This window comes from Vicia villosa, unplaced genomic scaffold, assembly GCF_029867415.1.
Source record: "Vicia villosa cultivar HV-30 ecotype Madison, WI unplaced genomic scaffold, Vvil1.0 ctg.000816F_1_1, whole genome shotgun sequence".
Taxonomy (NCBI): domain Eukaryota; kingdom Viridiplantae; phylum Streptophyta; class Magnoliopsida; order Fabales; family Fabaceae; genus Vicia; species Vicia villosa.
The window spans coordinates 279738-306640 of record NW_026705359.1 but is presented as its reverse complement, the minus strand read 5'-3'; the positions used below and the strand labels follow the sequence as shown (position 1 = coordinate 306640).

At 34.3% G+C, this 26903-nt stretch overlaps 2 protein-coding genes and 2 pseudogenes across 2 annotated transcripts; 1 reads left to right on the top strand and 3 right to left on the bottom strand.

Moving 5' to 3' along the window:
- Positions 1-6234: 6234 nt before the first annotated feature.
- Positions 6235-6758, bottom strand: LOC131631372 (18.2 kDa class I heat shock protein-like; annotated as a pseudogene).
- A 4932-nt stretch (positions 6759-11690) lies between these two features.
- On the top strand, positions 11691-16031 carry LOC131631373 (L-type lectin-domain containing receptor kinase IX.1-like; annotated as a pseudogene).
- Positions 16032-16227: 196 nt separating this feature from the next.
- Positions 16228-18210, bottom strand: LOC131631349 (L-type lectin-domain containing receptor kinase IX.1-like). Its single transcript, XM_058902140.1, has one exon. The coding sequence runs from the start codon at positions 18208-18210 to the stop codon at positions 16228-16230; it is 1983 nt and encodes a 660-aa protein (XP_058758123.1).
- A 928-nt stretch (positions 18211-19138) lies between these two features.
- On the bottom strand, positions 19139-21499 carry LOC131631370 (L-type lectin-domain containing receptor kinase IX.1-like). The gene has a single exon (XM_058902165.1). The coding sequence runs from the start codon at positions 21278-21280 to the stop codon at positions 19271-19273; it is 2010 nt and encodes a 669-aa protein (XP_058758148.1). The 5' UTR covers positions 21281-21499; the 3' UTR covers positions 19139-19270.
- Positions 21500-26903: the final 5404 nt, after the last annotated feature.

Here is a 26903-nt window from a genome sequence, read left to right as displayed (position 1 = left end):
CACGGCTTCGATTTCGCAATTTTGGTGAAAGCCCGCTTAGCCACCGTCAAGCGGACTTCCATAGACTCAAAATAAGGATGACCAAAATCATCATTTTAGTTTCCATTCATTAATTATTGGATAGAGCATTGAATAAGTTTTCCAACGCTTCGAACCGGACGCAATTCGGAGTTACGGTTCTCAACTTATGGCGAAAACAAGATTTCACTTTTGCTGTCAGCCGCTAAGCGGGAGTACCTCCGCTGAGCGACCATGACAGATATCAGCTCGTTAAATAGGGGTAAAAATCACATTTTTAGGTTATGTTTTGGGGTAATTGTTCCCAAATCATCAAACCTTCATTCTTAGGGTAAATTAGCTTAGAAAACAACTTTGGAGGTTGCATTTGGATGATCGGGGGTGGATTGAGCGTCGAACGGAGCTGACAAACCGGGAGATTTTCGGTTCATTTCTCTTCTTCTTTGTGTATTTCTCTTTGGTTGGGTTTTGTTTGTATATTTACTTGAATCTTATGTATATTTACCGATTATAATGTTATATTTAACTTGCTTTACGAATCTGTGTTGATGTTATCCTGGATTTTTGCTCTATGCTGGGGATTTGGGGTGCTTTAGAGATAAACTTCTTGAATCCTTATCTAGGATGATAATCTGTTGGTTCTGAACTCTAGAGATAGATTTAGAGCTAACATTCATTGTGGGTATCTGTACTTAATGCTTTCGTGTTTGAGTGGCGCGCGAGAGATCGCCGACGCGAGAATACGGATGTTCTCGCGACTTCGCGTTAGAGATAACCTTAGTTGTGAGATGATCTCGTTTGTGCTCCAGAGATGGACACTTATGTGAGAGATACGTGATGACATAGATGAGTATTGTAGGTTGAGTATAATGGGTTGGTAAGTGTATGTTTGTGAAGAGTGAATATATTTACATTCCTGATAAGTTATTTCTCTTCTAAGAATGTGTTTATTCTTTTCTTGTCTATATCTTTGTTTACTTTTTTTTTCATTCAATCCAAAGTTCGAAACCATAGAAACTGTTGAATGGCATCTCTCCATCTCTGAGGACGATAAATCCCGGATCAATATTTCCAAATCAAATCTTGTTTGTTGCTTGCCCTATACTGCATTCAACAGAGGGTCGAGGTCATGTTTGTGTATCGAAGGCAGCATCATTAGGGACCATGACCTTTAATCGAGGCAACATGACTGAGGTATCCTCGTATTCGAGGGACTGGCTATTCTGCAAAAAATACAAGGCAACAGGAACAGGCAACAAGGCAACAGAGAGGTTACCCAAAAGTGTGTGTGCACCAATCATGTGATTATATTCAAGTATATTATCTTGTAAAATTAGTGATTCTATGTTCAATTCAAAGGTTACACTCCCTAGGATTACTAACCACACATTTAAATAATATAACAAATATGGGGAGGGAAATTGTAACCAGCGGATCCCTTAATAGGGTTTGACATAAGTAATAATAAACAAAGAAAAACATCAAGGTTAGGGTTTAGGGTTACCAAACTCGTAGCTTTGGCAATCAACGAACCCTGAAAATTGGAAAGAAAAGAAATAACAGAAGAGGGTGAGTGTATTATTTATTCAGATGCAAGCATCTTTAACCCTAAAATAAGAAGGTCGAGAAAACACAATAACAAAGGCACTTAGCTTTTGGCATTTGATCTGAGATGGTTGGTAGTCGCAGAATGCTTTGAGACTAACCCTGAAAAGACAAAAAGGCAAGGCATGGAAAAGGAGTGAGTGTATGCACAGTTCAGGAAATATAAGGGCAAACCCTAAAATCAAAAGGAGATAAAATAGACTTTAAGCTAAATTAAATACTTAGCTTTGAGTCTTGATCGGGTGCGTAATCGGAATGTACTTGAAAGATAACCCTGAAAAGCATAAATAAAACATCCAGTGTATGGTATGATCTTTGCAAACCCTGATCAGGAAAAGAAAATTAAATCGAATGTAAAAATATTTTATTTTTTTTGAAATTTTTTGGAATCAAAATAAAATAAATATGAAATTTTGAAATAATATGTAAATAATTAAACCAATTTAAATCTATTTTTTAAGAATAACATTTATATAAAAAAGTTCTTTTATAAAAATTTTATATAGTTTATATATATATAACAAATTTGTTTGAAGGAAAATAATATACATATATTATTAAAACAAAAATTAAAAGGCTATGTAATAAAATATAAAAAAATTTGAAAAATACTTAACTTCTAATCCTGTGTGGTTGGCGCGTATGGTCTATGATGGACCTGCAGGGTCAGGCACGCTAGATCTGCTTTTGGTGAGGATCAGATGGTTAGTAGCGTGAGGGTTCATGAGAACACATGCGTCTTAACACACTGGATCTGTCCGGATTCAAACCAAACGCGCGCGCAGCTTGGTCCAACGGGGGAGTGACACGTATGCATCTTCTTCCTCTCGCCGTCGTCTAAAATCTGCAAATAGTCTTTACCTACAGACAACCATCGTCGCTAGAGGTATAGGCTTACGAATACATCAAAACACACACGAAAATATTTCGCGAATATACCATTAAACTCGCCCAGGTCTCGTGAGTCTCAACCTGGCCTCAATTTTGCATAAACATCCCTGTACAAAGAAACCCTAAAACAAAATCCTAAACCTCTACAATGGCATATGGCTCAAACAAGAATGAAGACGCAATTAATGATCCAGAATCGATACAAACATCAAAACAAACACGAATATGCAATTATATTGTGATATGAATGCTTGCAATTATGCAATCGAAAGAATTTAGAATCGGACAAAGAGTGACTTACAGTGCTTTGTTCTAGACGCCTCAATGCTCGAAAACGATTGGGATTCACTCAATAAGAATCCAGGAATGTGTTTGGATCGGTAAAATGCCTTGAATTTTCCTCTAATGCAAAATTCGAGTTTGGGATTTTGATGACCTTTGGAGCTTGAGTAGGGTTCTCTTCTGCAGCCAATTTGTAACCCTTGCTATCTGAATTCGTTCAGTACTTATAGGAGATTATTTTAGGTTAATAAAATTGGGTTGAATCTTTGTAAATCTTTGATTTGCAATGGAGAAGATTTTATTGAAAATATGGTTATGAGATTTTCCAAATAAGGTCAAATTGATTCAATTTCCTCCCAATTTCTAGGTGCACGAAATTATATTGGATATGGGAGATATTTGATGATTAAATCATCTCCAAATCATATCTTTTATAGGATATTTGATTTTCTCTTAATTCATATGATTTTAATTGGAATAAAAATCAAAATAAATCAAATAAATCACATTTTTTTTGTGGGAAAAGAGACTTTGGGCTTTGGATAACTTGTGGATCAAGTTTGGATCAAAATATCCTAGGCTCACTTGCAAAAAAATTTGAGTTTCTTCACATTTTCCCTCCAAAATAGCCTAACTTTGACAAGGTCTATCTCCCTCAATTTTTGAGGTATGGAAGTGTTCTGGGACATTTTAGAAACCTTAGAGAGTCCTCTAACCAGTGTCTTTGGTCCCATATCAAAATTCTTTTCCATTCTCATTTTATGACCTTTTGAAAAAAGTGTCTTTTTGTCGACTTTTGAAAAGGACCTATAATGTTTTGGTCCATATCTCTCAAATGAAGCATTTTTAGACTTGGCATGTGAGACACAAATTTGTAGAGAATCAAATTTCCTTAAAAATGAGCTTTGGATGGAAAATTTCTGATGTTCCATGTGAGAGTTATGGCTGGTCAAAGTTTAGTTGACTTTTCCTATACAAAACCCTAATTTAGAAACCTTTGATTTGTTGATTTTGGATCTTTCCTTGATTAACCATGATCAATTCTTGATCAAATGGTGAAAGATAATTTAATATGAGGATCTTGACAAAAAATCAGGAATTTTGACTTTACTTTGACCACAGTTTGACTTTTAGATGTCGACTGTTGATCTTCTAAACTTTTGAGTGACCAGAGCTTTGAGATAGGCCTTGATACTTGTAATAGAGGTAATGTGGGATACATTGAGCCATATGAGATGCCTTGGCGCCATTGATTCACTGATTTTCTTTTAGGTGGACCAAACCCTAGTTTCAGAGCCTTGTATAGGAGAGTGTGCCTTGGAACTTTGTGTATTGTTTTGAACTTGCACATGAGAAATAGTATGGGCAAAATTTGGGGTATGACAGTATTCACAACAAAAGTGTACTTGAGGATTTAGACGGTCATAACATACTTGGTTGTCTAAAACCCAAATAAAAACAATTTGTGAGTGATGAGACAAGTACAACATGGCGTCGAGGTACATAATGAGTACATTGAAAGATAGGAATATTGAGAATCTGACAAGTGCGGTGCAATTTTATTAAGCAAGATCTACATATAGTTTGACTATTATAGGTCTATTGACAAAAATACAACATTTGATAAACCTAGTTCATAATGAGAATTATTTGTTTAGACTAGAAATAGGGATTGTATCAGAACAAATCACCTCGGTGATAAAAAACCATTCACAATCCCAGTGATTGTATCAGAACAACATAGAAGATTACACTTCTAATAAACAATACTTAGTCTTGCTTAACAGCTTCAACTAAGAACAATACACAACTCTTTTTCTTAAAAGCTTCAAGAATGAGAACAACTAGTCGACCTCAATGTATCATAAGATACATGAGTGACATACAAAGAAAACACAAAAACCTTAAAATACTCCCAAAATCCTAAATTCTTATTTTGCACCCATTATTTGTTGTTGTGAATGCTTGCTATTTTAGGTTTAGCAAGTCCTTATTTATAAACTCTTGTACTATGTGATTGGACTCTCGAATAAAGTCCAATCTTCTCATTTTCATTAAGCTGCAAAATCTTCACACAAAAATAGGAACAAATCAAATCAAATTAAATCAAAGTTTCCTAAAAAGTCTCTAAGATCCTTTTTATGAAACCAAATAAAATCTGCAATGTCCCTAAAAAAATCATTGATTGGTTGCGCCTGTATGAGCACTAGAATCTTCCAGAATCTTATATCTTTCAATCAAATCTTCAAGGAAATAAACCATCAGTGTTGTCAAGATGTTCTGGTATAACATGTCACAACATCTAGCAGAATATCTGTCAAAACACATGGCAACAGAGCATGTCATGATAGTTGGTCAAGATGTTACAGCATCTTGCTCAACATCATATAAGAACCACGTTTTAGAAAAATTTATGCCAATAATAACACCATGGATCTAACAATCTTCCTATTTGGCAAATTTTGGCTAAAACAACCAAAGCACAATAAATCTGGATAGAGGAATAAAACCACACACAAGCTACATGAGAACATGTAAACTTTGTACAAACTACAAACATAAGAATATATCAGAGATACACAACAGTTACAGAGAGACCCCTTCATCAAATCTCTCTAGAAGTCAGGTGTTCAAACATGTGGTATGACATCATATCAACACAGCTCCAAGAGCTTGTACAATTAGACATGTCCATTATTCCCCTTGTCATACATATCCATTTCTCCCTCTCAAAGGGGAAAACCAAATCACCAAATATAAACTACCCAAGTTCACACGTCAGAGGCACATGCAGCAGAAGATAAGTAAGCCTTGGATCAGGATTTTCCACATCAACAGTAGCAACATCAAGACAGCACCAACAAGCATGACAAACTATCATGCTCCTCCTAAATAGTTGCATACAATAAGAAACCATAATAACTACTTTACCCTTAGCACTAACACACTCCTATCAATATGTTAATCAACATGTCAAGACATATGTGATAACATCAACAAAAAAAAAATACTAACACTTTACTCCCTCTTTTTAGCCAAAAATTGACAAAAAATAGAATAAATGTAAACAAATGGAAGCACATACATTGCACCTAAGTAATAAACACATATGGAAGCACAAATTCTTAGATGGAAACACACAATCTTAATCATCTTTAGGTGGTCTTCCAGCTCTTACCCCTAATAAAGATCCTTCTGCACTCCTTGTTGCTGTCACCATTCGTATCTTGCATAGATATTTTATTACATCCCTTATCAATAGCAATTTGTATAGACTTATCATGTCTCAGAGAATAGAGGAAAGATGCAGTAACACTTGCATTCCTCCATATTTATAATTGCTATAACTCCTGACAACTTGGGAAGCAAATGTTTTGGATTTTGCCTAACCCATTGTCCAACGAACCTCCGACTCAATCCTTCTCCTAAATGATCGACTTAAATGGTCTTGACTTCAGGTTTTTTCACTTCTTGTTTAGGGACTGTTACAGCGAGAACATCATTCTCCATGTTCGCTTTCACTTGATCCATTTTAGCATTCTCTGGTAATCAAAACCTTCTCATGAATTTCCCACTGCTACGCTCCACTCGATGCCATTGATCGTTCTTATCTTCTTTCTCAACGTTTCTCTCTCCGCTTATCTGAAGAACTTTATCGTCTTCAATCTCAACCTTCACTTCTTCCTTCTTCAGTCCAGGAAGATCCACCTTGAACACGTGCCCTTCTGGAGTCTCCTTCCAGTCCACACGTGTGCTCACGAATGATGAATTTTCAGGAAAGGAATTGGAAAGTGGAAAATCTTTGAATGGATCCCATACATCAAGGGAAAATGGATCGAAAACGTTGCTCCTTCTGCCACCAAAGAAAATCGAAATCAGCGACATCCTCTCTTTAACCAGGTTGATGAATTATTATTATAGTTATGAATTTTGTGATTTGCAATTCTTTGATGCTTTGCATGCTGATAGGTGATATGGTATTTAAACAAGTTATAGGATCAATCGAGTGTTCGCTGGAAAATTCGAAACCGTTTGGCAGTTTTCGCGCCAGCAATGGCAGAAGAATGCTCTAGGTTTCTAATTGGGGGTAAGTAGAAAGTTCTAGAGATCCTAGTATGAAATTGATCGCTCTAATTTTGGCTTGGGCTTTGAATCCCACATCCTTTGAATTTGGGCTAAAACGAAACCTGTACTACATAGGCACCCTAAAAGTATATATAACACCTCCCCGTAATTTTAAAATGTTAATCATGTCATTCTCATGATTTACATATTTAAATTAAAACTTTACTAATTTTTTCTAAATCATGATTTCCAACTATATTTTGTTCTTGGTTGTGAGAAAGGAGAAAATTAAAAAAAAAATGAAAGTTGGAAGTTACTTGTAGTAAAAGAGTTAAGTGTCCATTTTGGTTGATATCTGTGCAAAGTGGTTGTGGTTGAAACATAAAGGTTAGATGTGGTATTCACAAGAAACATGTATTTGAGAATTTAGAACATACTAGGCTATCTAAAGCCCAAATAAAAACAATTTGTGAACGAAAGGACAAATCACAACATGGCGTCGAGGTACACAATGAGTGCATTGAAAGATATGAATGTTGAGAATCTGACAAGTGCAAAGCAATTGTATTAAGCAAGATCTACATATCGTTCGACTATTATAGGTCCATTGACAAAAATACAACATTTTATAAACCTAATTCATTATGAGAATTATTTGTTTAGACTAGAAATAGGGAGGACTCGGATGTTTTGGGTAATATATTATGGACATATCCTGATTCAATGAAGCTTTTGAATATGTTTCAACTAGTTTTGATCTTTGACAGCTCGCGTAAAACCAATAGGTATAAGTTACCACTACTTGAGATTGTTGGTGTTATGTCAATTAAGTTGACATTCTCTATTAGGTTAGCTTACTTGGAACATGAAAGGGAGGAAAAATTCACATGAACACTAGAAAAGCAGAAGGAGTTGTTCACATCCACGAAGTTATTTCTCTAGGTCGTGGTGGCTACTCAAGAACTTGCCCTTATGAATGCTATTGAAGGTATTTCACCATCCTAATCCACATATTATGTGTTTCCCAAGTTGCGAAAGATGTTGGTGCAAAGTGCAAGGAGTTTATCGAGGTTAATAGACAAGAAAATGTGATAGAACTATGGAATAAGATCATGTATTCAAATAGGATGTTTGAGTATGAGCGGCACTTGCAATATTTTGAGTTAGTAGGCGTTGATATCCCTTCTTTTGTTGATTGTGTTAACCAAACATTGTTGTCACCCTATAAGGAGAAACTTTTTGCTGCATCGACTAGCCTAGTTACTCACTTAGCAAATAAAACAACAAATATGTACATTTTTTTACATGATTTTACTATTATTATGCATGAAATTCTGGAACTTGCAATGTTTGGACAGATGTTATGACATCATCTACTGATATAAAATACTGCTAAAGACAAAAGATTGTGCAGAAAGTAAATTGAAAAAAAAACATATGGCAAAACATCTGTCTAAACACATGACAGCAGAACATGTCATGGCAGTTGTTCAAGATGGCACAACATCCTGCTCAACATCATATAAAAACCATGTTTTAGCAAAATTTATGCCAACCATAAAACCATAAATCTAACAATCTTCCTCTGTGATAAATTTTGGCTAAAACAACCAAAGAAAAATAAATTTGGAGAGAGGAATAAAACCATATACAAGCTACATGAGAACATGTAAACTTTGTACAAACTGCAAATATAATAATATATTAGCGGTACAGAACTGTTACAAAGAGACCCTTTCTTCAAAGCTCTCCAGAAGTCATATGTTCTGACATGTGGTTCGACATCACATCAACACAGCTCCAAGAGCTTGTACAATCAGATAGGTCCATTATTCTCTGTGTCATACAAATCCATTTCTCCCTCAAAGGGGAAAATAAAATCACCAAATATGAAGTACCCAAATTCACACGTTATAGACACATGCAACAGAAGATAATTAAGCCTCACATCAGGTTTTTCCGCATAATCAGAAGCAGCAGCAACACCAACAAGCATGACAGAATATTATGCTCCTCGTAAATAGTTGCATACAGAAAGCAACAACAATAACTACTCTCCACTTAGCAGTACCACAATCCTATCAACATGTCAATACATGTGTCATAACATCAGGACAAATAAAATACACCCACACTTTTCTCCCCCTTTTAGCCTAAAATTGACTAAAAAAATAGAGTAAATGTAAACAAATGGAAACACACGCATTGTACATATGTAATAAACACATATGGAAACACACATTCTTAGATGGAAACACATAATTTTGATCATCTTCAGGTGGTCTTCCACCTCTTACCCATGTCAAAGAACTTTCTGCATTCCTTGTTGGTGTCACCAGCCCTTTTATCTTGCATAGATATTTTATTTCATTCCTTATCAATAGCAATTTGTAAAGGCTTATCATGCCTCAGAGAATAAAGGAAAAATGCAATAACACTTTCATTCCTCCATATATGTAATTGCTATAACTTATGATAATTCAAGCAGCAAATGTTTTGGATTTTGCCTAACTTATCATCCAACGACCCTCCGATTCAATCCTTCTCCTAAATGATCGACTTAAACGGGGGAGAGGACAACACACTGACATCAGGAAAGATTCAAGAGGTCATCAAAGGTCAAAATTTCCATCATAACTCCAGTTAGCCATTGAATTGAAGTAAAGGTTAACAACATCTTATTTCAAAATCTCTAACTTAAAATACATTTATCTCTGTTTTTCCAAAACATGACCCAAATTAATAATGATAAACATAATCCAAGTTAATATTACTAATATGCAGGGACAGACCTACCTTTACTAGTGTGTGGGTTGATGCCGCCACTAAAATTTTAATTCATAGGCATAACTTGTCATAGTGTGTGTAATATGTTAAGCGTAATGCACTTTCATACTACTCCCTCCGTTTCTTTTTAAGTGTCATTTTAGCAAAAAACTCTTCAACCAAGATAGTGGATTATTAGAGTTGTTTTTCCTATCATACCCTTATTTATTTTTCTCTTTCCACATAAATTCATTCATACACTCTCTTTTTCCAATAACTAATTAAAAAAATGTGAGGTAGAGTTATTGAGAAAATAAGGGTATAATTGACAAATTATAACATTAAATTATAAAACGACACTTAAATAGGAACAAAAAAAAAATCTTCTAAAACGACACTTAAAAAAGAACGGAGGGAGTAATATTTAGACAAGAATGGCATATCAATCACAACAGTAATGATTCAGTATACCAATATATTCTCTTTGAAACAACATTAGTCGTGTTACTAATGCAATGAACCTAACTATTGTGTTTAATAATTTATACATAATTTAAACTTTAATTTTTATGGTATAAAATGTATTGCTGGTATAGTTTATATTTTATTAATATTAAAGAGATTATTCACTGTGTAAATATTTATATGTCTTAAAATATTTTTTGGTATAAATCGGATATCTGCGCGTAATTATAGAGACTCAATTTTTGTAGGACCATAATAGATAAAAAAAAATCCTTAAAAAATTTAACACCGTTGCATGCTCAGTACTGAATTTGAATTCAGACCCTCTTGTTAAGCTGGAATAGATCTATGTCATCTCTTTCAAATGTTCTTTGAGTAGTTCTTAAAATATCTTTACAAATAGTGTAATTTTTTTGAATGCACATGTAAAGTATTACACTATTGTTCATGACTACTAATCTCTTGCTACAAAGATTAAAATTCATATATGTGAATCGCTCCCACTATATAAATCTTTTGGGCCATCACTAAATGCCCCCATAACTTAAAATGTTTGGGTCGTCCCTACTAATATGTATTCAAATTCAAAACATTTGATTAAGATAGAAGAGAACTTTATCTTCTTATCTAAGTGCTCTTGAGTTGGTAATTTTTGTTTGTTGAGCTTGTCATGAGTTAACACATTGTAATTTAGTAACACTTAAATACTTACATTAATTATAATATTAAAATTTCTTCACATATGTGAAGTATATGACGAAGTTTATAAAAAGAGAAGAATAGAGTATAACCATTCAAAATATATTCAAATATATGTAATTTTTACATGTTCAAATACACATGCTATTTATTATTAATCACAATTTGTATTTGTTAATCATCCATCAAATGTCATTAAACACCGAGTCTTGCTATTTATACACTCACTTTTGCCTACACCGTATCCACACCGTAGAATACAAGAAAGCAAATTGCTGGTGGCACGAAAATCAAAGCTAGATAAATTAATAAAAAAATAAAATTAGTATATGTGGGGTATATTAATACGGTGTATATGTTAACTTTAGTGTAAGCCTAGCTTTTTTGTTTAACTAGAGGGAAAAAAGATAGTACTGTCTTGAACTTTTACTTTTAATTTTTTGTAACATGTGTGTTCTTTCTTTGTACAAGCTAAGGAGGAAAGAAGAAAGTGATGCAGAAGCCATCACTAAGTCTTGCGTGTCAAAGTCAATTGTCTCCTTATTTTATTGTAGAACACAATATTTGAATATATTCCAAGCAATTTAAGGAACCTAGATTTATTAAATATAACAATATAACTCCAAAAGTACTAATAATAATAATCTTTACTTATCAATCTCCTCAAATACTCTCAATCAATTGGAATAACCACTTGGGCTCAATAATCTGGTTTACAACTTTGCACGTTGTATCATCTAAGTCGTTTAGCAATATACTATGAGACTCATTGCTATCTTTTTATTCTACAAAATTTTGGTCTTATGCTCACAAGTGGCAATAAATTATAGTACTCAATAATTGGAAAAGAAAAAGATAGGACAAATAGTTAGTAAACAATGGCTGCCTATAGGAAGTTCATAAAGTAGTCCCACTCTTGCAGTTTCATCTAAACCATAGTTCCTAATAATGGCTTTTGCAGCACCAAAAACAATGCATGTCTTGTTATCTATATTCTTACTCTTGAACTTCATTATTCCTTATGCACACTCTTTGACCTTTAACTTCACTAGTTTTGATCCCAATGACAAAACCATAATCTATGAGGGATCAGCAAATCCTGCTTCATCAGCTATCCAACTTACAATAAACCAACAAGGAAAGCTCATGAATGGAAGCATTGGTAGAGCCACATATTACCAACCTATCCACCTTTGGAACAAAACCACAAACAATCTCACAGATTTCACATCCCATTTTACCTTTACTATAAATTCACAGAATAGAAAAAAATATGGAGATGGGATTGCATTCTTCCTTGAACCTTCTGGTTCAAAGAAGCCTAATGCAACAAAGGGAGGTTCTATGGGTTTAACACTTGATAACCAACCATTGAACTCGACTGAAAATCCGTTTGTTGCTGTGGAGTTTGATATCTATAGGAACCGCTGGGATCCGCCTCTTGAACATGCTGGAATCGACATCAACTCTATGAGATCTGTTGCTAATGTGACATGGTTGGCTGATATCAAACAAGGTAAACTCAATGAGGCTTGGATCAGTTACAATGCTAGTTCGCTAAATCTAAAGTATTATATTCACTGGTTTTAATAATGTAACTTCTACCACTGTGAATCAGCATTTATCTACCATAGTTGATCTCAGGCTTTACCTGCCAGAATTTGTTACTGTTGGTTTTTCAGCTGCCACAGGAAATGCAACTGCTATACATAGTATATCTTCATGGGATTTTAGCTCAACTTTGAAAGCACAACAAGATAACAACAAAACTAACTCACAAGACCCAATTACAAGGTCTCCATCCTTTAACACACCTGTCAGTAAGAAGAACAAGGCCAAGACAGGACTAGCAGCCGGGTCGGGAATTGGTGGATTTGTTTTGTTTGGGGTGTTGGGTTTTCTCTTTTGGAAGAAGTGGAAGAAAGGAAAAGAAGAGGAAGATGGTGAATTTGAAGAGTACATGGGTGAGGATTTTGGAATAGGGACAGGACCCAGGAAGTTTACATATGCAGAACTAGCACATGCAGCTAATAATTTCAAAGATGAGCACAAGCTAGGACAAGGAGGATTTGGAGGTGTTTATAGAGGTTTTCTTAAAGATACAAAATCTTATGTTGCTATTAAGAGGGTGTCAGAAGATTCTCATCAAGGGATAAAGGAGTTTGCATCAGAAGTAAACATTATTAGCAAATTAAGGCATCGAAATCTAGTGCAACTGATTGGTTGGTGTCACCGAAGGAAGAAATTGTTGCTTGTATATGAGTACATGCCAAATGGTAGTTTAGACATTCATCTATTCAAAAAAGAAAGCTTTTTGAAATGGGCTGTTAGATATACAATAGCTAGAGGCTTGGCTTCTGCATTGCTATATCTGCATGAAGAATGGGAACAATGTGTTATACATAGAGACATAAAAGCAAGCAACATAATGCTTGATTCAGAATTTAATACAAAACTTGGAGATTTTGGTTTAGCAAGGTTTGTGGATCATGGAAAAGGTGCACAAACAACAGCCTTAGCAGGGACAATGGGATACATAGCTCCTGAATGTGCTACCATCGGAAGGGCTAGTAAGGAAACAGATGTGTATAGTTTTGGAATTGTTGCTTTAGAGATAGCTTGTGGAAGAAAACCTATAGAAAATAAGACTCAAGAAAATGAAATAAATATTGTGGAGTGGGTTTGGGGGCTATATGGAAGAGGGAGTATTCTTGAAGCAGTGGATGAAAGACTAAGTGGAGATTTTGATGAGGAACAAATTAAGTGCTTGATGATTGTTGGTCTTTGGTGTGCTCACCCTGATCCTAATAATAGGCCTTCAATAAGACAAGCTATTCAAGTGCTTAATTTTGAAGTTTCAGTGCCTATTCTTGCATCAAGTATGCCTGTGCCAACATATCTTGAGGGGCCTTTGAACTCATTCAGCATAAATGGTTCAGATGAAGGACAGAGCAAGAATGTAATAAATTTTAGTTCAAACACAAACTCAACTACTTCTGATGTTTCTCATTCTATGTAGCTTTTGTATTAATAAAATTAGTTTTATCTTAATTTATCTTTCTCTTTAATGTATTTAAAACTCTTTTTTTTTTGTGTGTTAGATACTAAGCAAATTTCATTGACAGAAACAAAATCATAAAACAGTAACATGATATCAAATTGCACATAGCACCTCTATACATAAAATGATCAAAATAATAAAATAATAAAATAATTTGCACGTCAGCACTCTCTTTGCTACATTATCTTTTTTCAATAGAAATTTAACATTATGGAATAACTTTAACGAGAAAATGAAATATAGAACTCAGACAAAAAAAAAATCAAAAATCAAAATAAAAAACAGGCTAATTTACAGGACAAGAGTGTTTTGCATGAAGGATTTGGATTTTAATTTAGAAATAAAAAAAAATTAATGAATGTTTTAGAATAAAATTCTGTTTTTTTAATAAAATTTTAAAAAACAAATTAAATGCAGAGTTACGAGTTTGAATTCTGCAATGATATCTCAATTTCTAGACTACTATTTGATAAAGAAATGTAATTCATAACTTGAAATAAACACACCATAAGTGGTGGAAGAAGCTGAAACCAAATTCAATTTCAATCGGAGAAGACAAGAAGATCCTTTTCATGGCGACTTCAAAGCAACAAGCCGGACCCAAAACCAGTCAGTTACTTCGCTTTTTTTCGCATTCCTTTGTGTTTTTGTTTGTGAATTCGTTGTTTCCCCTTTGATACGCTATCTCTGATTATATGTATAGCAGCTATTTGATTTGGATCCCTAATTAGTGATTAGTGATTTATTAGGTGGTAAATGTTTGATTCCTGATTATTGATTTATTTGAAGGTCAATGCTTAATCTGGCTTTTGATTGCTTGGTAGAAAATGGGATATTTTTTGGGTGAAGGATGCAAAAATTTGTTATTAGAAATCTTGACAAATGTTTTTTAGCAAACAGTCAATTGCTACTGTTATTTGTTTAAATACCTCATAAAGCATCAAAGAATTGCAAATCACAACATTCATAACTATAATCATTCCACTTTCCAATTCGTTTCTTGAAAATTCAGCATTCGTGAGAACTCATGTGGACTGGAAGGAGACTCCAGATGCACACGTGTTCAAGGCGGATCTTCCAGGACTGACGAAGGAGGAAGTGGAGGTTGAAATTGAAGATCATAGCGTTCTTCAAATAAGTGGAGAGAGAAGAGTTGAGGAAGAAGATAAGAATGATCAATGGCATTGGGTGGAGCGTAGCAGTGGGAAATTCATGAGAAGGTTTAGATTACCAGAGAATGCTAAAATGGAGAATGGTGTTGTCAATATAACCGTTCCTAAAGAAGAAGTGAAGAAACCTCAACTCCAATCAAGTATGGTGAATGGTGTTCTCACTATATTTGTTCCTAAAGAAGAAGTGAAGAAACCTGAAGTCGAAGCAAATATGGTGAATGGTGTTCTCAATATAACCGTTCCTAAAGAAGAAGTGAAGAAACCTCAAATCGAAGCAAATATGGTGAATGGTGTTCTCACTATAACCGTTCCTAAAGAAGAGGTGAAGAAACCTCAAGTCCAGTCAAATATGGTGAATGGTGTTCTCACTATATTCATGGTGAATGGTGTTCTCACTATAACCGTTCCTGAAGAAGAAGCGAAGAAACCTCAAGTCGAAGCAAATATGGTGAATGGTGTTCTCACCTTTACCGTTCCTAAAGAAGAAGTGAAAAAACCTCAAGTCAAAGCAAATATGGTGAATGGTGTTCTCTCTATAAACGTTCTTAAAGAAGAAGTTAAGAAACCTCAAGTCAAAGCAAATATGGTGAATGGTGTTCTCACTATTAACGTTCCTAAAGAGAAGTAAAGAAACCTCAAGTCAAAGCAAATATGGTGAATAGTGTTTTCACTATAACCGTTTCTAAAGAAGTGAAGAAACCTCAATGTCAAAGCAAATATGATGAATGGTGTTCTCACTATAACCGTACCTAAAGAAGAAGTGAAGAAACCTCAAGACGCAAATATGGAGAATGGTGTTCTCACTATAACCAGTTCTAAAGAAGAAGTGAAGAAACCTCATGTCAAGACCATTGATATCTCTGGTTAAACGCACAACAATATCTGTGTTAAAATGGCGTTCTTTGCTTTATTCTAATGCTTAGTATGTGTTTTCTTTTTGTGTTTCTGTACTGATTGTATGAAAGAAAAAGAATGAAATCATGTAATGTGTTTTGTATTTTCCGGAATTTTATGTGAATAAACTTTTGTTTAATGTAAATATGAAATACAGTATCAATTTCCCAGTTAACTATATAGCTCAGAATATTGTGATTCAAAACTTCGATTAGCAGATTGAAAATTTTCAAAATAGTTGTTATTAGTTGATTATTCATAAGCTACATTGTAATAACATTCAGCTCACTTAAACCATAAGATCCCAAACTAGCCTGTAGATCTAAAGAAAGAAGGGACTGAGAAAAATTGATCATTTGTTGTGGGAGACAGAGAAGCTAGGAATGGCATATTTTGTGGAAGAATAGGTAATGGAGCTTCAAAGTTTAGTACCTTAATCACTTTCTTTATAGATGGTCTTGATGTGTTATCTGGATTAGCACACCAAAGTCCAACTACTAGCAAACATTCTAATTGCTTCACATCATAAACCCCACATAGCTTTGGATCTACTGCTACAGTTAGATTTCTCAATCCATATAGCTCCCAAACCCATTCAACTAATGAAACTTCGCCCTCTAGTTCTTGGTGGTGTATGGCTTTTTTTCCACAGGCTATTTCCAATAAAACAACCCCAAAACTGAATATGTCAGATTCCTTTCTAGCTTTGCCTGTGTCCAAGTATTCAGGTGCTAGGTAACCCCTGGTTCCAGCCACAACTGTGGTTTCTGACCCTTTTTCATGATCCATAAGTCTAGCTAGACCGAAATCCCCAAGCTTAGTGTTGAAGTTGGAGTCCAACATTATGTTGCTTGATTTTATGTCCCTATGAATCACACATTTTTCCCATTCTTCCTGTAAATAAAGCAATGCTGAGGCCAACCCAAGAGCTATGTTATACCTCAACTTCCACGACAAAATGCTTCCTCCTCGAAAAAGATGAAAATCTAAACTACCATTAGGCATGTATTCGTATATTAGGATAAGTTCGTTCTTCTTGTGGCACCAACCATTGAGTTTCACCAAATTTCTATGCCTCAATTGACTGATGATCTTCACTTCTGCTGAGTATTGCTTTATACCCTGTCTTGAATCTGCTGATATCCTCTTTATAGCTGCAAATGAGTTTGAATCTTTAAAATAACCCTTGTAAACACCACCAAAACCACCTTGGCCAAGTTTTTGTGTCTCTTCAAAGTTGTTTGTTGCATTCATCAACTCATAATAACTCATCTTCTTAGGTCCAGCACCTGTTTGGAATTCATCATCCATATCCAGATCAGACTTGGTTTCTGAAGTAAGGTCTTCTCCTTTTCCATTATTCTTCTTCCACAATAAAATGATTAACATTGCTATTAAACTCAAACACCCAAAACCTACTCCCAATCCCTCCAAGAATTTAGCCTTGGTTAAGTTTATTTTTTTCTCAGGATCATCTTCATAAGAATCATAATCTGGTTGGCTTGTACTAAAAGACCACGACAGCAGCATATGCTCCTCATCTACAGTTCCTGTTGAAGCTGATATGCCAACAATAACATACTCTGGTAAGTGCTCTTTTAGATCAATGATGTGTGAAAAGGTTTGTAGCTCTCGCTCTTCATTCAATCTGTATCCAGTGATAGACACGTTCAGATTATTATTTTTGGAACTGTATTCAATGCTACAATTATAAACTATCCTTTCTGAAACATCTGCAGACCATTTAATATATGTATCGGACACCACAGAATTGATATTCACCCCCACATGGTTGACCCCTGGGTCCCAATAATTTTGGTACGTGTCGAACTCCACTGACACAAATGAATACTCAGTTGAGTTTAAAGAAACTTTGCTTGTAGGTACAAGACCAAAGCCCCCTCCATTACCTACATGATTTGCTTTTGGAAGATATGAACTTGCAAGGAAGAATGCCAAACCATCTCCATAAATACTGTGATTTGAAAATATAGTAAAGGAAAACTTGGTAGTAAAATCATATACTTGATTTGCACTTGTGTCATAAAGTTTGATAAGTTTGGGAATTGTGACTCGACCGACGCCAGAAGCCTTATCTGGGTCATCAGGGTATCCAGTTAGCCGAATAAGATTGTTAGAATCTTCAATATTGGCATCTCCATCAAGCTCTGGCGGCTCTTTACAATCGTGACTAAACATAGGATAATCAAAAGACACAAAGTGAGTGCGTGCAAGAGGAACTATCAGAAAAAGCAAAATTGTCCCTCTTGCATAACAGAATATAGGAACCATTTGTCTAAGTTAGCTATGTCAGAGTTGTTTAGTTTCATGTTTGAAGCCTAACACTTTCATGTAGTACGTATTTATTTACTGTTCTTGCTTTGTCATTTATCTAACTTTCTTTCCTACGTAGATTATGTATTTTAATTGTTACATAGTATATGTCTAGTGTACATCCACAACTGTTGTTGACGGATACTATGCATGAGGGATCACAATAATGCTCATAAGAGTTAACGTACAACATTTTAAGTTGTAATATTGTAATGAGTAGGAACAAACTATGTTGAGTTGGATAACAGAAACATTCAGAAAATAAAAGATATGCACAACCAAAATATAAAATATTGGTTCATGCAGGATGTAGCATTTTACAAATAGATAAACAAGTTTTGTCATTTGGCCAAGGTTAAGAATGTCAAACAAAGTCCTTAAACATCCAATGTCATTTTGTAATGTTGCACTCAGGCACAAGTTACCAAACTTCATAAGGGTTTTAAAAAATGGTCCGCGACCGCAAAAACTGCCGCGACAAAACGGTATTGGTAGGTGCCGATACCGTTATCGCCGTTTTATATTAAAGAACAAATAGTGGTTCATTCACACTGTGACCGCAATCATTATCACAACACCTGTAGTGACTGAAATTGCGAAAGTCTTTACACGACCGCAACGCGATGGCGAGCGTTTTTTAAAACCTTTCACATCATCTCTATCAAAATCCACACATGCATCCCATGTATAATATAGAAGTTCTACCACTCCGAGGAATATTATTTAGTCATCTCACATTGACGGTACATCATTTGAATTTTGTATGAATGTCTTTTGACGATGTTTTTTTCTTAGACAGAACTGAGCTTGTGTAATATTTAGAGCAAGCTGATATTGTTATGCAGTGTCATCATCGTTTTTAAAAGAAAAAAATAAGAATGGTATATAACATGATTTTGGGTAATAGATACATTTGTCATTTGTATGCATATTTGCTCAAGAAAAAAGCAATTGAACATATATGTTGCAAATAGTAGTTACATTTTTTGCTCCAATGACTGTTACACTTTGTCTATTTCTAACTATTTGTCCAATAGGTGGACGAAAATGAAGAAAAAAGCGCTTTTATTGTTGGAGGAAGATAGGTTGGCACAGGCATTTTTTCTGGGAGAATTGGCAGAGAAGACTCAAACTTGAGCACCTGAATCACTTGTTTTATAGAAGGCCTAAATACGTAATCTGGATGAGCACACCAAAGGCCAACTATCACCAAACGTTCCAATTGCTGCTCATCAAATGCCCTACCTAACCTAGGGTCAGCTGCTTCAAGGAACTTTCCAAATCCATAAAGCTCCCAAACCCACTCAACAACACTTATTTGACCTTCCTTTTCTTCTCTTTCAATAGCTTTCCTTCCGGTGACGATTTCCAATAACACTATCCCAAAGCTGTAGATATCAGATTCCTTAGTAGCTTTTCCTGATGTGAAATATTCAGGGGCAATATAACCCCTTGTCCCAGCAATAAGTGTGGTTTGTGACCCTTTCTCATGATCCACAAGCCTAGCTAAACCAAAATCACCAAGCTTAGTATTGAAACATGAATCCAACATAATGTTGCTTGATTTAATGTCCCTGTGAAGCACACACTGCTCCCATTCTTCCTGTAAATAAAGCAATGCTGAAGCCAAGCCCAATGCAATGTTATACCTCGCCGTCCATGTCAGGAAGCTTTTCTTACCATACAGATGAGAATCTAAGCTTCCATTTGACATGAACTCATATATAAGAAGAAAATCATTCTTCTTGTGGCACCAACCTAGAAGTTGTACTAGATTCCTGTGTCTCAGTTGACTTATGACCTTCACTTCAGTCGCATATTCTAGTATTCCCTGTCTAGACTCTCTTGATATCCTCTTGATAGCAACGTAGGAGTTCATTCCTTTCAAGTAACCTTTGTATACACCACCAAAACCACCTTGCCCCACCTTATCTGACTCTGAAAATTTATTTGTTGCACTCACTAGTTTATTGTAGGAAAACCTCTTGGGTCCAGAGCCCTTTTGGAATTCGTCATCCATGTCAAGATCAAAACCAAACTCTTTTTTTCTTCCTCTACACCTCTTCCATAATAGAGTACAAACTAGCCCTGATAAACTCACAGCCAATCCGGTACCAATTCCAAGCCCTACCTTCAATCCTATCTTGTTATCTCTTTCAGAAATCATAGGACTGGGAATTGGGGCCATTATCTGATATCTGGTCTCATCACTTAATAGACTTGAATGAAATGACCATGATCGAAGAGTATGCACCTCGTACAATCTCCCTGTTGCAGCAGAGAAGCCAACAATAACCCTCTCTGGTAATAAATCTCTCAAATCAACCTTGTGTGATATGTACCCTTCAACTGGTTCATCATCATCATCATCATACATGGTGAATGAAACACTCAAATTAAAAGTGTTGGAATTGTACTCAATGCTGCAATTGTAAACTTTCCATTTAAGAATATTTGCCAACCATGGTTTAGTAATATTAGACCTCATAGAGTTGAAATTCAAACCAACATGAGTGCCTTCACCTGCAGGGTCCCACGACGGATTATTGAAAGTGTCGAACTCCACTGCCACAAATGAATGTTGAGTAGATTCTAGTACTTGGTCTCCATCCACAAGGCCAAGACCACCACCTTGTTTGATATTCTTCAAAAGTGGAAGATTTGGATCCGCCATGAAGAATACCATTCCATCTCCATAATTCTGCGTGTTAGAAAAAACAACAAAGGAAAAATTGGTGGTGAAGTCAGAAAGGTTTCCAGATTTCAAATCCCAGAGATGCATCTCTTTAAAACTCGTGACTCGACCGACACTATAATTGTTGTTTTGATCAAGCGTGTTGGAAGTGATTTGAATAGTTCCTTTATAAGGAGAAGCATCTCCTTCCCAATTGACATCACCATTCTTAAAGTAGGGGTAATCAAATGATAGTGAGTTTGCAAGATAGATTATTTGGAAAGTGCAAATGGTTCCTATTGCATAACAGAAAACAAAAGTTTGAGTGTGAAGACTAATATGCAAAAAAACCATTTGTGACTGTAAAATAAGATAGCCTATTCAAAAAATTGTGTGGAACATTATCATCATCATCATCATCATCATATGTAAGTAAGACTTAGGTACTAGGATTTAAGTATTTATCATTAATAATCTTTTTCTTGTCTGCCATCCTTGCAGTATGGAAGAATGAGCGATGACTCCAATGATTTTGGTCCATAGTGATAAATGTCAGTTGAGCTAAATAATCCATTCACAAATGGTTAGCTTATTTTTGTCCTGTTAAAATAAGATGATTTCGTTGAAATTTATGCACTCAATAATTTTAATATATGTGATTTTAAGATCATTGGATGGATGGCCTTCATTCTTGAAATCTGTCTTTGTGTCTTCTTGTAAATTTGTCAACAAAACTCTATTATCTAAATCATCATGATGAAAATAAATGGTCGGCATAATTTTTAGTTTTTCTTTTGTTCCTCTTTTAATTTTTCAGAAGTTTTTTTAAAATCTTAAAATATCTTTCAGATTTTAAAATCTATAACGTATAATATATTTTAACCTTTTAAATTTTAGAATCTAAAACATGATAAATCCTAAGAAGTAAACTCTAAAACACGGACAATCTACTGATCAAAACAAATTCAACAATATCTACATAAATTAAAGGTGAAAGTTAACATTGTGGATAAAATTGTGTACCATGGTGAACTAAAAATGATAAACAAGTTTTTGTCAATTTAAATAAAAATCTAATATATATTTTTAATTACTTTACTCTTCTTATAAAAACATCCAAAAAATAGATATAATTAAATATTGATTCAAATACATATTATATTTATAAATTATAAAATATAAATTTCATAAAAAATTAATAAATAATTAATAAATAAATAATTAATAAATAAATAAATAATTAATAAATAAATAATTAATACGAATATTGTTTTCTCCTTGATGATTTGCAATGTTTTGTAACTCTAGAAGATAAATTATTTTCTATTTGATAAATTTTTAGGAAGTGGAGAATAATGATTTGTCTTATAAAAGTGTGAGCATCAAAATTTAGGAGGATTTAGAAGATGAATTATCCGGAGTTGATTTCAATATTGATTTTGCTGTTAACGGCGTGGAAGACATTTGGAAAATCAATTTAAAAAATATGAGCATTAAAGATGTGATGAAATATCATTTTCTAAATATGGAGGTGGCATTTATGTTTTACAATTGGTATGCAGGTTTACGTGGCTTTGCAGCAAGAAAGAGCAAGATATTGAAGAATAAAAATGGTGAAGCAACACAACAAACATTTTTGTATTATAGACAAGGCTACAAGGAAGAAAAAGTTGATGGCAGAGTTCAGTTTGCAAGAAAACACATGGGTTTTAGACATGTATGCAAAATGCAATATGTGGGCTGCAGATCACATAAGAGGCAATTTCTTTGCTGGATTTAAGACGACCTCTCGTCGTGAAGGCTTGCACTCCTTTTTGGGAAGGTATGTTAACTATGAGAATAATTTACTAGAGTTTTTTCAACATTTCTTTCGTGCCATGAGTTATATCAGGTACAAAGAAGTTGATGCAGATTTTTCATTAGCACACGGTGAACCTGTTTTTCAAACACAATTGCAAGATCTAGAGAAATCCATTGCAGATTTCTAAATCCCCTATCACCCGGTTTAATTGACTCCATGTGACATTTACGGTAAATTAGAATTTGGATTTATACGGTCGGCCTACCCGTCTATGGCTTAGGTCCAAAAGAGTACAGTAATCGACTGATTCCTAGTAAGAAACTTTATTTAGTGGAATAAGTAACGGGAATCAAGGTAGATATCTCAAAAGCTTTTGATACAATGATAGATGTCATGCTGGAAACCTTGCAATCAAGGTAGATATCTCAAACGCTTTTGATACAATGAGTTGGAATTTCTTGATCAAAGTGCTAAAGTCTTATGGGTTCTGTGAGAAATTTGGTCAATGGATTGTAGCTATTTCCATATCCCTCACGGTGATATGTCCATCACCCTTGATGATGTCTCATGCCTTCTACATCTTCTGATTAGGAGAAGATTACTAAGTTATTCCTAGATCGGAAAATTTAAGGCATTTGATTTGATGGTAAACTTATTGGAAGCTGGCCCAAGTGAGGCCCAATAGGAGCTTGATGCCATGAGAGACGCTCATGCCCGATTTTCATGCTTGGCTGACCTGTACAAATCCAACTTGGTTGTGGTAATGGAGGTCGAAGATGGTCATGAACAAGTTCGAATCCACAGACAACATGTACATTAAGGTCATACTTCCTAAACTTGGTTGGCATAAGAATATTTTGTGGATAAAAATGCAACTTACGTCGATGTAGTCTAAGTGACATACTTCACCGATTTAGAGCAGATCCACGAGTACAACTAGGGGACGCGTATTTGATTTATATGTACTCCAAACTAGGTGAAGCATGTCTTTAAAAGACAAAATAAATTATTGGAAGTTGCACATTGTTTACGATATTTTATTTGCATCCTTTACCGTTACTAATATTTTTACAATGATTGTGTTACACTTATTACGAATATTTTATCTGAACCATTTTCAAACATGGATTATCTCTCACTTTCCTCGCATATCTGAGTGGGAACATGAGAAGGAGTACAATGAGGATTGGCCCCATGCTTGCGCCTTTTTCCTGTACATAAGGAATCATGCGATAAAGTCGTATATGGTGTTTATTCACCGCATTGTAGCATATTACATATGTTTTTTACCCATATGAATGCCACCATCAAATGTATCTCTTGGACGACATAACCTTCTACTTTTGATGGTTGGCTTGTGAGTCACACCTGATGTATCCACATATGCGTGAGTAGATCATGTGATAGTTCGGGTATCAGCAAATAATTCTAAGACATCCCTACGTATCTTCTCCTCTGACAGTTTGTCGTAGAGATCTTAATGTCATACTAGATTATTTCGATAGTCATCTGGTACCAAATGAGGCACACAGTGTGCCATCAAGTAACCCATGGGCTTATGCACCGGGCTATATCCAATGGTTCTATTGAGTGTCACATTCTTACATGACACCATATATATGTTGCGGGATTACGGCTCCTAGACTTGCTCATCAGGAGATATTGGAAGACGAGCAAGCTAGAGATTACCACACACCGGACTTGTTGTCGGATTGTCAGTGTATTGTGTAGGTTATAAGAGATGACATTGAGAGAGGAGCATTTCAGAAGGAAGTCCTGGTATGGCCGCCTTATAAACCATCTTACTTGAGGCAGTGAATGCCTTAGGGTACAAGCAATGACATAGGAGAAACAGAGGGGTTCAAAATACCTAGTAGTTTATTTTTATTTGTATTTTGGTAACAGTTGTATTGTGGTGACATTTAGATTTGTATTATTGTTTGAATTTATATCAAACATCCTTGAATTGCATTAGTATAATTAGCATGGTGTTAATATATTATTAATATAATCATCATTGAATAAAAAATATCTATTAAGGACACTTGTTGCCTAGGGAAAATCTGCCAAATACATTTAGGGGTTATTTCGGAGATGCATCTACGGAACCACCCTTAAAATTTTACAGAGATGCATCTCCTGATTATATTTTAACAAAAATGGGGTGGATGACCTACTTTATGAAGCATTGTGTGTATTTTAGATGCTTCTGGAGATATGTTTCTAAAATATAGAAGGACAATTTCAAATTTTTTATTTGTTCACTCTTGTCTCATCCATAACTCGAACCAATCCAAACCTTTTGTCAAAGTCCGTATCTAAACTATAAATCCAAGCAATCCAAATCTTTGAGAATTTATCTTGCTACCCCCATTTTATACATACCACCCTTCCAAGTAGGGTGTTTTTACCAAATTATCCCTGCAAAATACCGGATTTTTTGAAATTTTCGGTACCGTACCGTAAATTTCATATAAATACCAAAAATTTGTTGGATTTACCAATTTATTGTGTCTGATGCTACATACTGGAAATTTAAAATTTCTGGTATCGGATATTTAAAATTTTCGGTATGTAGCAGCAATTAAAGTTAATACCGGAAATTTGAAATATCCGCTATATGAAAAACTTCATCTGCCATACCGAAAATTTCAAGTTTTAAAGAAATTTTCGGCACACATTGGAAATTTGGAATTTCTGATAATGATTTTCTACGGGAAGTTTATGAAATTTCTGGGACGGGGTAATGAATTATGTAAAATTACTGAAAATTTTAAAATCTCTAGTAAATCGCACCAAAAATTTTAAAATTTCTGGTAAATAGATACTAAAATTTTATAAAAAATAAAGAATATCTGGTATCGGCCAAAAAGAGAAACCAAAAAGATATTCTTTTTTTCATAATTTTGACAATAATAATTTTTTTTCAAAAAAGATAAAAATTCTAAATAAATAATATCAAAAATATTTTAGGAATAATGTAAAATAGAAGGTGATATATATATATATATATATATATATATATATATATATATATATATATATATATATATATATATATATATATATATATATATATATATATATATATATATATATATATATATATATATATATATATATATATATATATATATATATATATATATATATATATATATATAAAACTTAAGGGTGGCAAGATAGATTCTCCAAACCCTGTCAAAGCTGATATCTAATAAGTGGGGTGGTTGTATTTTGTCCAAGCTTAACTTATAGTAATTTTTAAATTTCTGTCTATATACTTAATTTTAAAAAAAAAAAAAACATACATGTACTATGGTTGAGGAGATTCTAAAAGAAATGTTAGGATTAATAATTTATTTGACTTGATTCCTAATCAAGTAGGGTTTCTTAGGGGTGTTCATTGGTTCGGATAAATCCGAACCAAACCGCAATCCAAACCAAACCATAGTGTTTGGGTTGGACATTTTTTCAGTTCGGGCAAGAACCGAACCAAACCAATGAAATCCAATGGCAATTGGTTCGGGCATCGGATTTTCAATTTTCTACCCGCAAATCCAACCCAAACCAATCATAACTAATTACCATAAAAATTACTACTAAACATTCAACTTCAACAAGAAAAAAGTGAAATGTTGTATGTGGATAAGTTATGTTATTTTAATTAGTTATTAGAAAATTATTAGTGTATTGTGGTAATTGAGCATAGAGTTATGAAACACATTCATTATCATATTAACTGAAGTAACTAATTATAGATTCAAAAGTCTTTATGTTAGATATTGTTCTTGTTAGATGTTTTTAATCTATTAGGGAAAAAGTGCTAGTTTAATATTTATAATTGAACACTATTGATACTATTTATTTCTATTTATTTATATTATCATGAAAAATTAATTTTCATAAATAAATTATTTTTTTCAAATATTTTTGTATTATTTATCTACCCGATCAATCCAATCCAAACCAACCCGTTGTTTTTTGGTTCGGTTCGGTTTGGGCTTTATCGCAAAAATCTATAAATCCAATCCAAACCAATCCATGTAATTTTAATCGGTTTGGATATCGGATTCTCTCAAAACCGAACCAAACCGGCCCGCGAACACCCCTAGGGTTTCTACAGTCCCATTATACCATACGTTCATCGACACGCCATCATATATATGACATGCT